Source organism: Chelonia mydas, chromosome 3 (assembly GCF_015237465.2).
Source record: "Chelonia mydas isolate rCheMyd1 chromosome 3, rCheMyd1.pri.v2, whole genome shotgun sequence".
Classification (NCBI taxonomy): Eukaryota; Metazoa; Chordata; order Testudines; family Cheloniidae; genus Chelonia; species Chelonia mydas.
This window is the reverse complement of record NC_057851.1, coordinates 27,939,536-27,956,840: the sequence shown is the minus strand read 5'-3', so window position 1 is coordinate 27,956,840 and position 17,305 is coordinate 27,939,536. Positions and strand designations below refer to the sequence as shown.

At 38.0% G+C, this 17,305-nt stretch overlaps 1 protein-coding gene across 2 annotated transcripts in view; it reads right to left on the bottom strand.

The window, feature by feature from the left end:
* ROCK2 (Rho associated coiled-coil containing protein kinase 2) overlaps positions 1-17,305 on the bottom strand; it is a 177,479-nt gene that overhangs the window by 88,569 nt on the left and 71,605 nt on the right. For both annotated transcript variants that reach the window (XM_007063284.4, XM_043542258.1), the window contains exons 2-5: positions 15,758-15,839; positions 13,606-13,706; positions 3,266-3,403; positions 1,608-1,868 (exon numbers count right to left, since the gene is read on the bottom strand). In XM_007063284.4, coding sequence (XP_007063346.2) covers positions 1,608-1,868; positions 3,266-3,403; positions 13,606-13,706; positions 15,758-15,839 — 582 coding nt within the window. The remainder of the gene's footprint in view (positions 1-1,607; positions 1,869-3,265; positions 3,404-13,605; positions 13,707-15,757; positions 15,840-17,305) is intronic.

Below are 17,305 nucleotides of genomic sequence, written 5' to 3'. Positions count from 1 at the left end.
CACATTATATTTATTTATTTGGATTTAACATTTCAAAGAACACGTATTCAAAAGGACCCTGAAAATAATTAGACTTACAGTAACAACCTGGCAACATATCTATCTAATATAAAAATAAATTAACTCTGCCAGTCAGCAGCCTTACACAATCAAATTAACTGTACGTAAGCCATGCTGGTCCCAGGATATTAGAGAGATAAGATGGCTGAGGTAATATCTTTTATTGGACCAACTTCAGCAGTTGATCCACTAAAAGATATTACCTCACTCACCTAACAGAAGTTGGTCCAATAAAAGGTATTACCTCAGCCATCTTGTCTCCCGAATAATCAAATTAAGATAAACAATCCATCTACCTGTGGAATAGAATCACTGTAGCATTAACAAAACAAACTAAATGATGCTAGAAATGAAGGCTATTACATTTCTCAATAAGCGTATAAAATACCATATCAGGAAAAAAGACATCAGTATTTCAGAGTACATTTGCAATTACTATAAAAGGGTAGTACTCAAAAATATATTACAAAAAAATACTGGAGAAAAGAAGTGAAATAGGTTGCAAAGGGAACAAGAACATATTTTGTATAAGTAATATACACAAATTCTAGCACAACATAGCAGAAGAAAGCACTAAAGTAATATCCTTCAGGCCAAAATATACTCTTGTTAAGTCAAAGCTGATAAAACAAAGGAACACCAATATTAAAATATCAGAGAAACATTTTAAAACTAAAGGTAATGAATGTAACACTTGCACATTCACACAAAGCTCATGACAACTTACGGTGCCTTTGCAGAGTAAAACACAAGGGGGTGGGGGAATATGTCTAATTACAGAGTAATTTCACTGTTTACTTTTTACTCCTCACTTAACAAGAACAAAGTGTAAACTGAAAAATACAGAAGATTTTAAAAGTCTGCTTTAAAATGTTGTTAGTAGTCCAAATAAGGCTTTTTTTAAAGCCATATGAGTTTATCTTGAAACTAGCACATAAAATGTATTGCCTAATGGACCATGTTCTTTAAATATGTGGGCAATGAAAAAATAGAATATTTTGAATACTAGCAATAAGCAGTCCCAATCAGTGCATCACACTTCATTAGTCACGTTACTTTAATTTAAATTTTTAAGTTGAAAACCACTAGGGGGTGCTGTCGGAGCAATTATATATAGTAATGACTATATGGAACTATGTAAATTGTTGCCTCTTCAGTAACAATTTCATTTATACCAAAGTGTTAGTTTATAAACTGCTCCAAGATTACTAATGTTGAAATTAGGAGTTGTCTCATGAGCTGTTCAAACATTTGGCTAAAGAATGAACACACAGAAATTCATAAACATATATGCTCCCAGAAATAACAAAAAGTAGGTCTCTTTCCTTTGTCGCCATGCCAGAATAGTTTATTATGGACCAATGTTACAAAATACAGAATGTCCTTTCCTCTACTTAAAATTAGACAGCAAGGAATATTCTGCCAATCAAGAAGCTCAATTAGCTGAACATTACTTTATTCCTTACATCCCTGAGTAATTTACAATAAAATAAAACCTGAACATTCTCTATCTTTGTGGTAGATAAAATATTTAATTGCATACTTACTTCATCCATTTTCATACAGGTGCCAAAATCTGCCAACTTTAGATGCCCATGTTTATCCAAAAGCATATTGTCAGGCTTCACATCCCTGTGTATCAAGCCCATGGAGTGAATTGCATCCAGAGCAAGGACAACTTCAGCTGTGTAAAACTTGGCCCATTTTTCAGGCACATCATAATTGCTCATAAGGTTTACAAGATCTCCACCCGGCATGTATTCCATTACCATGTACAAGTATCGGTCATCTTGAAAGGCACAAAAGAGCTAAAGCAGAAAAGAAGGAAAATTACTCGAGGGATATTTGAAAAAGCAACCTTCTTTCTATTCTGGTTTCATGAAACTCTGTTCTTAGATAATCAGAGATTTTCAAGATTGTTGTAAGGCAAGTTCAATTTTTTTTTAAAGTTTCGAATAAAGACTTTGGTTAATTTAACAGTAATCTAACATATTCTAAACATTAAAACTGCCTTATCTCACAATCTTAAAAAACTACTAATTTCTTATTTATTCTATTTATTAAGTGCATCTCATTCTGTTTCTCAGCATGAAACGGGCATCATTGAAATGTCAGCTCCCTCTGAGATACAAGTACAATTCAGAGTACTGGAAATAGCTAAACAGAGGCTGATGTCTCTAAAATTGCTTTGTAATTTCATTTCTGTATTATGTTATAGCTCCCAAATATTTACATAATTATTATTTGGAACTCATTACTGCTGTTTTCCTCTAACACCACCAAGCAAAAAGTAGAAATGATAAATGCAGGTTAATGTGTCTATGAAGTGGAGATGCATGAAGTGATTAACTTTACTAATAATTAAATATAGCTTGGTATATATTACAGTTAATATTTTAGGTTACTGGTCTATTGAAAGTAAGTTTATTTCTTTGCAAATTATTTTAGAGGGTTTCATTGAATGCACTCCAGGACTTTCACCTCTAGATCCCATCCATTTGAAAACAGCCCAAGTAAGGCCAGGCCATTACTATGTAATTGGTCAGTGGCCAGTATTAAAATGAGATGGCGGTATTTACCTTTTACATACAGAGAATCACATCTATACACTTGAAAATGTTTCTAATTATAACTTTTTAATCTTAAATTACAAGTACTAAGAATTTTTTCCTGCATTTAGGTTTTCATTGTTACAGATTATTGAGGTACATGGGTGCATAAATAGATACTTTATACTTAAATCCACTTTCCTCCTCCACAATAACACAATGAATTGTTTGTGACCTCATGATTGAGCCATATTACAAACACTAATAAAATTAATCTGGCAGAATAGATTAGTAGAAAAAATTTCAGTTCACTCACATATTTTTGTACTGTAATTGTAATCTGACTCACAATTTTCCCTTCATACAAAAATTATTATAATTTCAAGTAGAGTACTCATTTGAGGCTATTTTGTAAATTCCATTTCATTTTATACTGCAGCTGAAGTGATCAAGCTAAAAGTTAGCCTATCAATATGGACAAATATAAACTAAAACAAAATCACTGATCCTGATTCACAATTCAGTTACACTGGTGTGACTTCTAAATTGAGATCTGAATCTAACCCATTATTTGAATTTAAATGCATATTCAAAACTGACCCAAAAATTAAATACATTTAACTTAAATTTAAAAACTAGAGAAAAACACTCCTTACTTGAACCACCCAGGGACTGTTGGCAAAGGCCATGATATCTCTTTCTTCCCAGAAAAAGGCTGAATCCGATCTTTTTATCATTTCAAATTTACTAAGAAGCTTCATTGCATAAACCTTCTGTGACGTTTTATGGCGAACCTGTTGGTTAAGAAGGAGGGAAAAAATTGTGTTTTTAAATAATTATAAAAAACAAAGTAAAACTAATTTCTTACTGCTAATTGTTTTCTGTGACATGGCAAGTCCACTACATCAGGTGGTAACCAATCAGGATTTCTATGTCTGCAATTTCTAGGCAGTCAGGAAGTCTGTAACTAGTTGAGAACTTCCAAAGCCAAAAGAAAAAACTTTATAGCTCTACTTACTTCTAGCCATTCTGCCAGAGTCTGTTAATCAAATAGGGTATTTTAGAGGGTGTCTATACTGGAATCACTATACGAAAGAAACTAATAGGCAAGAGTAATTTGTTCTTCACTGATATGCTGCCACCTTTATAAACAATGGGTCGGCACAGCAGTGACCTGACCTTACTCAAGAGAGACACTGCCTTTAATGAGACATGCACCAAGCTTGAGATTCAACTGGGAGGTTGGCACTGAAAGAGATTTCTTTTGAAACTGCTCCTTGAGTACACAACATCCAAATACTCCAGAGCTCTTAAAAAGAATGGAGACAAGATGGAAGTTAGCTGAAATGGTCCTCCCTCCCAAAAGTCTCACTGGTTAAGGACAGACAACCCCAGGAACTGGCATCTAGTCAGATGGATTCCAATGTTAACTGATTGAGACTATCTACTGCAACAAAGCACTTGGAGAGAGGTTCCTGAAATTAGTCTTAGAACTTTGGAATTTCCCAAAATTCAACTGGAACAGTCTATCTACTCTAGCAAGAATGCCTGCTAGCAGGAAAAGGGAATGAAAATGACTGATAGATGACAGAGATATACCCATCATCTATACTAGTGGCAGCCACATCCTTGAATTAGCACTGCACAGATCAAACTTCACAATGCTTTTTGAAAAGGTATCCCGATCTAGAACAGACTAAAAATAAGATGTAACTATTGAAATATATTTTTACTGCAAATTCACACATGTAAATGGTGACAATGAAATCAAGCAATCACTGACGAGTCATTCTCATCCACCCATTTAGAACACATATGCCCCACACTGAAACAACAAAATAAACCAATATGTGAAAGCCATCAGGGCATGTGGAACAGGGGTAGAGGAAAAACATTTTTAATCCCTTATACATTTTTATTCTAACAAGTTTAATTGCAGATTTTAATATTCATAAATGTCTCCTTTTTAATACTATTGAGCTTTTTGTTTCAATAGTACCTGTTGCAGTGAGTTAAAAGCTTAATTATACACTGTTCAAAAAATGTTTTCATCAGTTTAAAATGTTTTGATTTTTAACTTTATAAGACATCATCTTGTTATTCTCCTACAAGAATAGTAGAAGGTACAAGGTAAAGAAGAACACCCAACTGACCTTCTCTATAGATTTCATTATTTTATATACCCTTATGTCACCGCTTATCTAAACTGTCTCCATATTGCCATGTCCGTAATCATTTTACATGTCCTTCTAATTCTGCTATATTCTTCTTGAAATGGAACAGCTAGAACTGCATTCAAGCACCTCATCTATCTATAATAGTATGGTAACATTACAGTATTATTCTCTATCCTAATTCCTAAAGCAAGCTGGCATTTGTTTGCCTTTTTTTTTTTTTTTAAACCAATGCTGAGGAAATGCTTTCATTGAACTATTCACAGTTACACCCTAAACGTTTTCCTGAGTTGTTGCAACTAATATTTACAAGTAACTCCACTTGTTCCTTCTAGCATGTTACCTTACATTTGTCTACATTTCATTTCACCTGCCAGTCTTGCCCAATTGTCTAACTTTGTTAGGATCTTCGGATAGTCTTGACTAGCCTAAAATGTGTCATTTGAAATTTTACTACCTCAATGTTCGCCCTCTTTTCCAGTTCAGTAAAGTATTAAAACAACATGTCTCACTACAAATCCTTCGGGCAATCCACTTTAGTGTCCTTCAGTGTTGAAAATTGACCATTTATTCCTATTTGTGTTCCCAATCAGTTCCTCAATCCATTTAGGCTCAAACTGAATAAATGGTCTAAAACTTGTATGACAGTCTAAATGAGAACTTATATCACAAAATCTGGAGTAGTTCTGGAAAACTCTAAATAGGCAGAGTTTGGACACATAACCCTGTGGAGATATTTGATAATCCCTGTGACATAAAAGACAGACTAACTGGCACTTTAAGGACCCACTAAAGGTTTTTAGTGTCCTTAAAGGGATGGGTTCAGACATTATGACAATATAGTATTGAAGTGAAACAAAATTCAAAGGACAGATGTCTGAATTCTCCTAAAGCTTCTTTTGAGGAATAAAACAGATTTTGAGTAGAATATGTAATCAGAGGTAAGATACCTGAATCACACAGAAAGAAATTTATTGCATCTTAGATATATGCATGTATCTCCCTTTTTGGTTTTACAAAAGGGATTCAGCTTTCTTTTACATAGTAAATAACCTAAATTTGTAAAACCAGAATCAGAAGATTAGAGATTTGATTGGTGTATTCCAGGACAGACCATTTAGTAAAATCAACTAGAAAACTATTGCTCAGCTAGTGACCAATTAAGTTATGCAATTAAACGTTTATTTTAAGGATGTATCGATTTGCATAACAGCATATTGTGACAAAGTTCCTCCTCTGCCATGGTGGGTCCTGCGCTTATCGGTGGATTTTCTCGCCTCAGAGGTTCACAGCAGCCCTCAGTTTGGCCACTTTCGTGGCTCAAATCTGCCGTTCACTCAGTTAACCTCATCATTGGCCAGCATGGGGAAAGGAAGAAGAATAATCCCTGCAGTTTCTGCTGATCCACCTAGTGAATCGGGGAACAGGCCAGACACCTTCCCCTCTGGTGGAACCCACAGTCCAGTTCAACTCCTCCGGTATCAAGTAGGGAGTTGGGGGGGGATGGAGGGAACCTGGGCCCACCCTCTACACCAGGTTCCAGCCCAAGGCCCTGTGGATTGCAGCTGTCTACAGTGGCTCCTGTAACAGCTGCGTGACAGTTACATCTCCCTGGGCTACTTCCCCATGGCCTCCTCCCAACACCTTCTTTATCCTCACCATAGGACCCTCCTCCTGGGTGTCTGATAATGCTTGTACACCTCAGTCCTCCAACAGTCCGCGTTCTCACTCTCAGCTCCTAGTGCCTCTTGCTCCCAGCTCCTCACATGCACACCACAAACTGAAGTGAGCTCCTTTTTAAAACCCAGGTGCCCTGATTAGCCTGCCTTAATTGATTCTAGCAGCTTCTTGATTGGCTGCAGGTGTTCTAATTAGCCTGTCTGCCTTGTTTTCAGAAACTTCCTGATTGTTCTGGAACCTTCCCTGTTACCTTACCCAGGGAAAAGGGACCTACTTAACCTGGGGCTAACATATCTGCCTTCTATCACTCTCTCGTAGCCATCTGGCCCGACCCTCTCACAATATGTCTTATGCTCCTATTGATCTCATAGTAAAGTCTTTAAAATGTGCACAGCCTCTTGCCTCCCCTGTAACCATGGAAACCTCAACCAAACACCTCATTCTGAGGAGCTGCCGGCATTACAGTTCCTTGAGACAATAAGCACTAGTCGTAGGAGCAGAAAAATAATCAAGGCACAAGATACTCTGGAAAGCAGCCAAAACATGTCTTGAAACATCATTAGGTAGGTGAATACTATGCTCTTGAATACATGAGCTTTGTGCTTCCTAGACAGGTATGCACATTTTAGGGATCAGCCTCTTACACAGCCTGTTACTAGGCTACAACTTTCTAGATGGTTAGCTCATGGGAACTGTAGATTTAAAAAAAATTACCCATATGCTGCAATACCTCTAAAGTATATACATTTTAAGGCATTAAGGAAATGTCCTCACATAAGATTACTTGGAGAACTAATTCCTTTCCTATTCCAATTATCAACATCGTGCACAGAACTGTTGAATACAGTGGAAGCTATATTACATAAACCAGAGCTTCCATAGATCCTTTTGCTCAGTTGCAGAAGAAATATTGGCACAGAGGCCCTCAGAGAAAAATCTATTCATCAGAGGCATTGGGATAAAACTGCCTAGGGTCAGCCCTAAGTCATTCCACCAGTTTATGATTCTAAGCGATCACTCACTACTGGGGGATCAGAGTAGCAGTTTTGGGGTTCGTGTGGCATGCACAGCTGACTTTATGCCAAAGGAAATTTTCCTGCCATTAGAGAAATTCTCCACTGGCCAGTTACAGGCAGAAACCAAATCCTATGTAGCACATGTGGAGTGCAAGCAGTGGGAATGGAGACAAGAATCTGTCCCACTGACTGGGCTGGGGGTGCCAAATTATCAGGTGGCTAAAAACATTTCCTGAGAAAACTACAGGATACATCCACTATCTTGGTCAGCACTGAAAAACAGAAGTACCTCAAGACAATGAATAACTGTGGCAATGACACATCCACAGATTTGCTCTGTCCTGAGCAGGCCACATGTGTGAAAGGACCTATGGGAGATCTCTCTTGTAGTATCAATGTGGCCACCAGTGAAGCAACTAATTTAGAGGCATCTTAGATGGAAGAATTATCAAGCCATTTCCTCAAAGCAGTGTGTATGTATCTATGTTCACTGAGGTGCTAACATTTGTCTAGGCACCCGTGAAATTGTTCTAATGCAGTAAATTGCATCCAACTGCACTGAAAAGAGATGCCAAAGTTGAAAGAAACTTATGTCAAAATATAGGGGAAAAATCTGTCAAATTTCCTTCATGTTGCCACCATGCACTAAAGCTAGTTTGATTCATGTATGCTTTCTTAAAGCATCACAGTTACCCTATGGCCTGGTCCCTGCTTCATTAATGAAATGTAAAACAAATTAATGGTGTCTTAAAAGACAAGTCTCCCCAAGACACATTCTGCCACCATATAAGAGGTGCACTGAAGACCCTCCCAATCACTATATCAAAAGGTAATCTGCATATTGAGGAAATGATGCGGCTGTTCTAAATAGTCAGCTTTCTCCATGCATCAAATCTAGTACTGATAATGGTGCCAAGTCTTGTCATGCCAAACTTAAAATCCTAGCGCGCAGAAAGGTTTTGAAAGTAACCTAAAATATCACAAGATGTGCTGCTGATGCAATAAAGAGGTAAACTTAGTTAGGGCTGCTACAGAGATGGAGCCAGAGTTAGTCTCCTAAAGGAGGTGGTTTCAGCTGGTAGAGACAAAAGAAACATCTGCTCCTTTTATATGGGCTAGCATTGAAGCATGCACCCTGTCAGCAGGCAGAGTAGATGCAATAGACAATGCGCTACATGTTTAATGGCAACAATTAAATGGTAGCCCATTTACACACATCTTGACCAGTGTAGTCTTCATGAACTCCATAAGATTGCAGAGATTTAACACTGAAATTGTGTAATACAGATCTCCCAGAGACACTGACTACCCGAAGGTATGGTAAATGGACCTAACACACTCTGCAACTAGGGGTAGGCCTTTCCCTATTGTGTAGGCAGGGAGCTCTTATGGTAAAGGATTATGCTAGTCAGCAATATCACTGGACCATAACCCAGTTCTTTGTGATAAGGCACAAGAGAAAAAACACAGGAAACCACTTATATTTGAATTTCAATCAATACGATTCCCCCCCCCCCCAAAAGAAAACAATATGCAAAACCACATACTGAATACACATTAACCTCCTTCACGTAAACTATTGGCCATAATCTGAATATACAATATTTGTTTTATGTCTGCCTTAGACACCAGTCACAGCTCCTCACTCAACGCGTAATGAAAGGAATTGGCAGTTGAAGATAGATGCATCCTATTCACCCTCCCACCAGGTGACTTCTACATTCTTAGGTTGCTCATCAGCTATTGGTCTCTCCACACCCAAGGCTAGAATCCAAGAGTGGAGTTTTATTACTTTTGGAGCACCAGAAAATTGTTTTTCCACCAAAGTCAGAGACTGAGCCCAGGGCCAATTGGTCTCCCTCTGCAGGGCTGACATCTGGGGACAGGAGAAGGGTATTTGTTAATCTATGCACAAGACTAAATGCCACAGAATGTGTTGTCCCCAACTGAGTAGGCAGAACACAGAAATCAGGGAAACTAATCTGCATTAGCTCTCCTTTCTTGGGGAGCTGCCACATAGGAGCTGCAAATTTTGGGGGAGCTGGCTTTCACTGCAAGATGACCCTTCTGCTAGATAGGTTAATGTGCCATCTTTTTGGCTTGCTTTAGTGCAGCAATATTTATGATGCAGAACAGTATGCACTGTGCAGAGAAAATGTAAATGTTTTGAATTTTGTTGATTTAATTCAGATCTTCAATCTTATTTTACTCATGATGGAGAGATTAAAAACACTCTCACTGTTCATCTTGGAAAAGAGATGGCAGAGGGGGAATGAGATAGAGGTCTACAAAATCATGAATGATGTGGAGACAGTGAATAAAGAAGTGTTGTTTACCCCTTCACATAACACAAGAACCAGAAGTCACCCAATGAAATTAATAGGCAACAAGTTTTAAACAAACATAATTTTTCACACAACTCACAGTAAACCTGTGAAACTCATTGATGGGAGATGTTGTGAAGGCCAAAAGTATAACTGAGTTCAAAAAAGAATTAGATAAGTTCATGGAGGACAGGTCCAGCAATGGCTATTAGCAAAGATGCTCAGGGATGCAACCCCATGTTCTGGGTGTCCTAAAACCTCTGACTGCTAAAAGCTGGGACTGGATGACGGAACGGATCACTCGATAAACTGCCCTGCTCTGTTTACTCTCTCTGAAGCATCTGGCACAGGCCTCTGTCACAAGACAAGATACTAGACTAGATGAACCACTGGTCTGACCCAGTGTGGCCATTCTTATGTTATTATGGTGCCCTCTGTTTTTAGAGCCTGCCAAAGCAAATTCCTATCTTGGTTGTAAACTGAACTATATGTTTTAATTATTGCAAATCATCATCCATGATTGTTTGAAAAGACTTATGACAATATTCTGAATGCAGCAGAAAGTGATAGGGCTTAGAGCTCAACAATTTCAACTTGTATTGAACCTTCTGAAGTCAAAATGTCTATGTATGCCCTCATTATGACTAAAGTTAGCACAGCACCATGAATGGTATTTTTCAGTTCATTGCTATTCTAGATTCAGCAAAACGTTATTGGTTTTTATATATTATACAAGGCTAATAACTACAAAATTGAGTGATTTTTAAAAAATTCTATATATAGAATTCATAGAATTTTTGGCAGCTTATAACACCCTTATAGTAGAGCAAATACTAAATCTAAATTATATAATTTAAAAATAATTACTTGGGATGTATCATTTTAAGTTGGAATGAAATGTATAAAAAGATCTATGTAAATCTGAGTGTGTCAAAATTCCCTCCCTCCACCCCCAACAATTATTTTAGGCCTTCTTCTGGTGCGTTTGCTGAAACCAATGCCAGGTCAAAAACACATACATTTTAATCTGAACATATTATGAATGTTAACACACATTACAACATTCTTTTCCCTCTTCCTCCTGTCCGATGGAGGAAGGACTGTACTCCACACTAGCCCATTTGCACTCTGGCTTTCTCTGCTAGCCCATGAACCAAGTACACACCTACAGCACCTCTCCTAAGCACTTCCCGTTTCTACGGTCAAGCGAAACAAAAAAATCTCTATTAGAAGTATTGCAAAGTAACACTTGATACAGGAATCAGTAGTGGAAGGTGGACAGAAATGAGGCCTACAGGAAAAGTTTCCTCCTCACAAAATTATTTGCAGCAGCTCCTCTTCTGTCAAGTGGGGCCCTAAGAAGTAGTTTCTCTTCTTCTACCACTGAGAGCAGACAGATTAAAGATGCACTGTTGGTATTGAGTAAAGCCCTGATGATAGAGAGTAAATCCCTGCGATGCCTATATTTTGTGGGCTCTCCTTTAACTCTGCTGAAACCAAACAGAGCTCACCTAGCGGTACAGTGTGTAAGAGCTGCACTCTTACATTGTCACACAGGGATGACCTTGCCAAAAAAATCACTGCTTTTTCACACTGCTCACATGAATCACATCCAAACTTGCAAGTTACCCATGAGTAAGGCTGCGATTTAGTCACGGAGGTTACGCAAGTCACGGAATCCGTGACTTCCAGCAGCCTCCATTACTTCAGCCTGCAGTGGTCAGGAGCTGCAGGGTCCCCGCACCGCCCGCTGGGGCAGGAAGCTGTGGGGTACCCCTCAGCTCCTGGTGGCCAGGAACCCCCATCTCCCTGCCGCCTGGGGCAGCGCAGCAGAGGAATCCCAAGCTCCCAGCGGGTGGCAGCAGGGGAACCCCCGAGCTCCCGGCTGCCAGGTGTGGCAGTGAACCCCGGCCGCCAGAGGTGGCGGACAGCTCTGGGCTGCTGCGGAAGAACCCAAGCTCCTGGCCCCCATGGGTGAGCTCCCAGCCCCTGCAGGCAGCGGGGGATGCCCAGAGCTGCAGGCGATGGGGTACCCTTCAGCCTGCAGCTGCCCTGCTTGAAGTAGTGTGAGGATCCGCAGATCCCCATTTTGTCAAGGATATTTTTAGTCAAAGTTAGAGACAGGTCACTGGCTCCGTGAATTTTTCTGTTTTGCCCGTGACCTGTCCATGACTTTTACTAAAAATATCCATGACAAAACCTTAGTCTTACCCATGAGTCATGCAAATGTTGTTACAGTTGCTATTTTCGCTCTCCCATTTATCTTCCTAACTATTATTTCATTTTGGAAAGCATCTTAGGCATATTTCGCATGTAAGAAACTGTCCAAAAAACGTTATTCTATTTAAACTGCGACAATTTTTTTTAGTTACAGTAATTTTAATGAGGAATCCAGTACCTAATTAAGACAGCAATAAACCTATTACAAAGTATAGAGATAGGGGATGAAAACTTTTTCTAATTATTTTAACTAGGACAATTTGTATTTACTCGTCAAGACATATCAAATCTACAATATTTCTCTTTGAAAATTAACCCAGCTTGCTGCAGAGGAAACCAGCAATACAAACAACAAAAGTTGTCACGAACCTTATGTGCATGCCCTGTTTTTTCTTCAACATTCTATTTGTTAAAATACTCTGGATAATTTTCTTGGCTCTGTTTTTATTATTTCACCAGCCTTGGGAACTGCTAGCAGTTTTATAAATGGACTATAAGTGTCTAATTTCATCGCAGCTTCTCTAAGTATTTCTACATCCTTTCTTGAAGTGTTATTTTGTAACTACTTACAGCAATGCTTCTTGGCAAAGAGCAAACATTCTTTTTTTTCCCCCTCTTCTTCATAGAAAAAAAACAACTATCACAAAGCTGTGAAATTTATAGGCACTTTCCAACACAGATCCCAGCTGGTCCTACATCTATTATATTTACAACAAACTTTTAAAATGAGAAGTCGGTGAAAACATATATATAAAATTTAAAGTAGGTATTTTAGAAATATTACACACACACACACACACACACACTTTTAATTTTAAAATTGTTGATTTATTCTACAACCGCACTTGGCAGCCTTGGACACATCAAAATCAATTGCAAAGGAAACTATGGAGGACCCAAATCAGCAGATGGAGTGTTCTCTAATCTCATCTTTATGTAAATTTCTAAATAGGTATTTAGATTGGGTAATATACCTTGAAAACAAACTATTTGGATTTTTAAATTAGAAACAAAAATTAAGAAAAGAAATTTGGAATAAAAACCTTGTATGTAAATAGTATTAACTGAATGCATTATAAAACTGTTGTCCTATGTACCAAGAGCAAGAGAGAACTGTGGGGAAAGCCTTCTTGTTGCACTATTAACACTTTACCAACAAAGGAAGTTTCCTGATACTATTGTGGCCAAGAAAAAAAACATACCTGGCACAAGCTAAATACTCTAAAGCTGCCCTAGGTAAGGGAAACAGCTTTTCAGTTCTTTCCCTTGCAACCCACCATTATGGGTAAACTATTTTTGAGGTCTGATTTTATGATCTTCAATACACTACTAAGCTTCAGCACAAGAAAGAGTGTTAAGGATATAATGTGAACATTTAATTCCCTTGGATTTCTTTATGTCACAAAGTTTATATTTAACAAGGAATTTGATACTAAATTACAACAAGCAGAGAATTAAAAAAAATAAATCCATGTTTGAAAATGTGCATACTTTCCATTAAAAGTGTGGCACTAAGAGTATCTAGTTGGTGCAATAAATCTAGCTGACAAGTAGTAATCAGATGATGAGTAGACATTCTTACCAACTGTACTTCTCCAAAAGCGCCTCTTCCAATCACCTTAACAACATCATAGTCTTCAGCTTTCATTTGTAAAGCTCGAATTTTTTCCACAATTTTCTCATCTAAAACAAGTTTAAAGAATGAGGTCATAAAGACAGATCTGCAGCAGTGTGAGAATAGCTCTGGTAATATTTGTCATCCAGACAGTAAAAACAAGCCATTTGAATACAAAAGTTAAAATTTGCAACTAACTCCTACGTTGTTTTTAAACCATTTGCTCAGAATTAAAATCCATAATTGCAGTCTTTTTGGTATTTCTTGGTAAACAGTTGAATGACCACCTCCTCGTAACTGTGAAAACTAGTACTATTCTGATTTCAGTTGCAGTCTACCTAATGCCTTAGAAACATACACTTTTCAAGCCTCCAGACACATTTTAGCCGTTAAAGACCCAACATGACAACCTTGAACTTTTACTCCTCTGCCACCTGCTGTGCTGCCTCCATCCACTAATATACTTTTGATGAGGGTGGAACGTTAAAGTATCGAGCACATTCAGCAGCATGGCAGGTACAATCTGCCGGGATATACCTGTGAGGTTCAATAGCCATCAAATGGTTAAGCATACTACTGAATATATTTCTTTCACAACAGGACCAGAGAAGAGTCTCTGGTTCAGGAAACCTTCGTGGTTCTTTCTTGGGGTTGCCCCTTTCCCGTCCTTCCTTAAGCAGGAATCCCCAGCTTTTCTCTTTAGAACGGGGCTGTACTACTTTCTCCCTACCCAGGAGTCTCCCCAGCTCTCCTCCATGGAGCTGGGCTCTGTTAGTCAGATTTTTCTAGGAGCTCTCAGGTCTCCTCTCTGGAGCTGAGTTGTATATTAGCCAACTGGGGGGCCTTTACCAGCTTCTGCCCCAGCTAGTCCCCTTTCCTTAATTATCATTCATGTTGCTCAGCAAGCCAGCCTTTCACTGCTGGTATCTCCTGGCATCTGTTCTGCTGTGAGAGGAGGCAACCTTTATGCTAGTCCCTTTCTCCCAGGTCATCCCCAGTTGGTCATGTGAGAGGGGAGCTTTGCCCCACCCTCTCTGCAAAGCTCCCAGCCTTAAGTCCTTAAAGAAACAGTAACAGGATTTCCTTCTGAATGCTTCTTACCCCCAGGACTGCTTCCTCTCTCCCAGTGTCTCCCAAATCCTTGGGTATATAATCAGATCTTTCAATCTCTTAAAGAGCCATGCCACATAACGGGGTAGGCAGACCATTAGGCCATACTACCCTTAAGGGACAGATAACCAAAGGAATTTTTGCTCCCCAGACCAATGTAAACATTAATGGAATTATGGTTCCTCCTGTTTTTCCTAGGACACTAACATTTGAAAGGAGTGAGTATCCCCTGAATAGTTGCAAATCTCCACCCCCCCAACTTTGAGTTCTAGTTTAGAAAGCAGTTTTAACTAAGCTAGTTATAAAAACTGCATCAGCTAGCACAGCTTTGTCTATACTGCAGCTCCAATTGGTTTTAAACAAGACTGAATTTTTGGGAAAATGTTCCTTCCATAGACAACAGCTATGTTTTGAAGTGGTTTAAGAGAGAATCACAGTAAGTTTGTTATTTACATGGAAAAGATGCACCTAAAACAAACATTGCAACTAAACAAACATACTTTAAAATCTATTTAAGATGTGGTAGAAGGACTTTTCTGAATTAAAAGTATGGTTTTATTGAAAAATCTACATGACAGTGTATGCCATTTTGAGTAATTACATATTTATTTTCTGCAGATTACAATAGAACCTCACTAACTGCAAGACTTCTGAATTACTGAATTTTGCAATTGGTAGTTAAGCAAAAGATAAAATAAAGTAAGGATAATACATCCTAAAAATACTCATTTGACTAGTACTGTTTTAATTATTGATAATGCTTTAGTATTGATCAGTATACTTTGCAATACATTTGTAAGAATAATGAAATTTTAGTAATGAAACATCACCATTGCAATGAGATCTCAAGTATCTACTGAGAAGGGAATGCTGTTTTTATAGTGCAAGCTCTGTTTTGTGGTAATTAGCAAAGTACACGTAAGTAATGTATAGTATTTCTGCCCATTCAGCTTCCAAGACTGTTATAGTGCAACCATGACAACATCAAGCATATTTAAGTGCAACTTACATCTATTTAAGAAATTATCTATGTTCTTGTTTTTCCTCAGTGCTGGAAAATCCAGATCAAGGACCAAAGAATTCAGGCCATCCTGAAAAGAAATAAAAATAAGTTAATTGTAAACATGTTTCTAGAATTTCAAAACTAACCTCTCTCTTAAAACTATTGTAATAAGTATGGTTCTATATTACTCAAGCACAGACTACAATCCCATTATGCAAATATAGTTATCTTAATGAACGCAAAAGGATTGCACAGGCGCAAGGGCAGCAACATGTGTTTTAGAATTCTCCCTCACTCAAGATATCGTTTCACTGGATTTCTGATCTTGAATTCGGACTCCCTAGGACAAGACAAATCAGAACTTCCCTATATCTTAAAACATTTTTGTTCTTTGAGGCACAGTAAGGCAATCCTCATTCTGAAATCAACTGTACAGAATAACTGGTTTCAGTAACTTTTATGAATGGGAAGCAAAGAGCTCCCCAAAATCTAAGTATAATAAAAGTCCAAAGAATATTTATAGAACAGAAAGAGGCTATTAAAAAAAGTTTAGTTATTGAAAATATTTCTTTCCCTTATCAACACTGAAGGGAAGTGGGACAGGTGAATGAGAATCTCATCTAGAGAAGGAAAAATGCAAAATTTCTCCTCTAAAGAAAACATATTAACTGGATTCCTTCTCTTAGAAACCAAAGCTCAAAAGGCTGTCTCCACAAATACATAAATTGTCCAATCATGAAGAAACAAAAACTGTTAAAGGAAGTTTCATGTATTCAGAAGAATCAGAGGTCATCCAAATCCCCCACCCACAGAAGCAGGCTGGAGAGCTGAGGGGAAATACTAATCAGGTGGGAAACAGCCAAAAGGTAGGACCAATATGGTCCTCAAGATGAGCATAATGAAAGATTTTATGTGCTACACATTTGCTACAACAGAGATACAAATACAAAAGAACACATATTCCTTCTCATTAGCATAAATTCACGAGTTAGGCCAGATTTTTGGTCCAGAAAGTGTGATTATCAGGGCTGTCAAGTGATTAAAAAATTAATTGTGATTAATCATTGATTAATCATGCTGTTAAACAATAATAGAATACCATTTATTTAAATATTTTTGGATGTTTTCTACATTTTCAATTATATTGATTTCGCTTACAACACAGAATACAGAGTGCACGGTGCTCACTTTATATTTATTTTTATGACAAATATTTGCACTGTAAAAAACAAAAGAAATAGTATTTTTCAATTCACCTAATACAAGTACTAAAGTGCAATCACTTTATCATGAAAGTTGATCTTACAAATGTAGAATTATGTACAAAATTACGTACAATCCAGAGTAGTGGTGGACAACCTGTGGGCCACACGCGGCCCGTCAGGGTAATCTGCTGGCAGGCCACAAGACAGTTTGTTTATATTGACCGTCTGCAGGCACAACCGCCTGCAGTTCCCAGTGGTCGTGGTTTGCCACCCACCACTGCTCTGGAGAATACCAGCACCAGAACCACTATCTTGTGGTTAAATGTACCGACAAAAAACTTGTTAAATT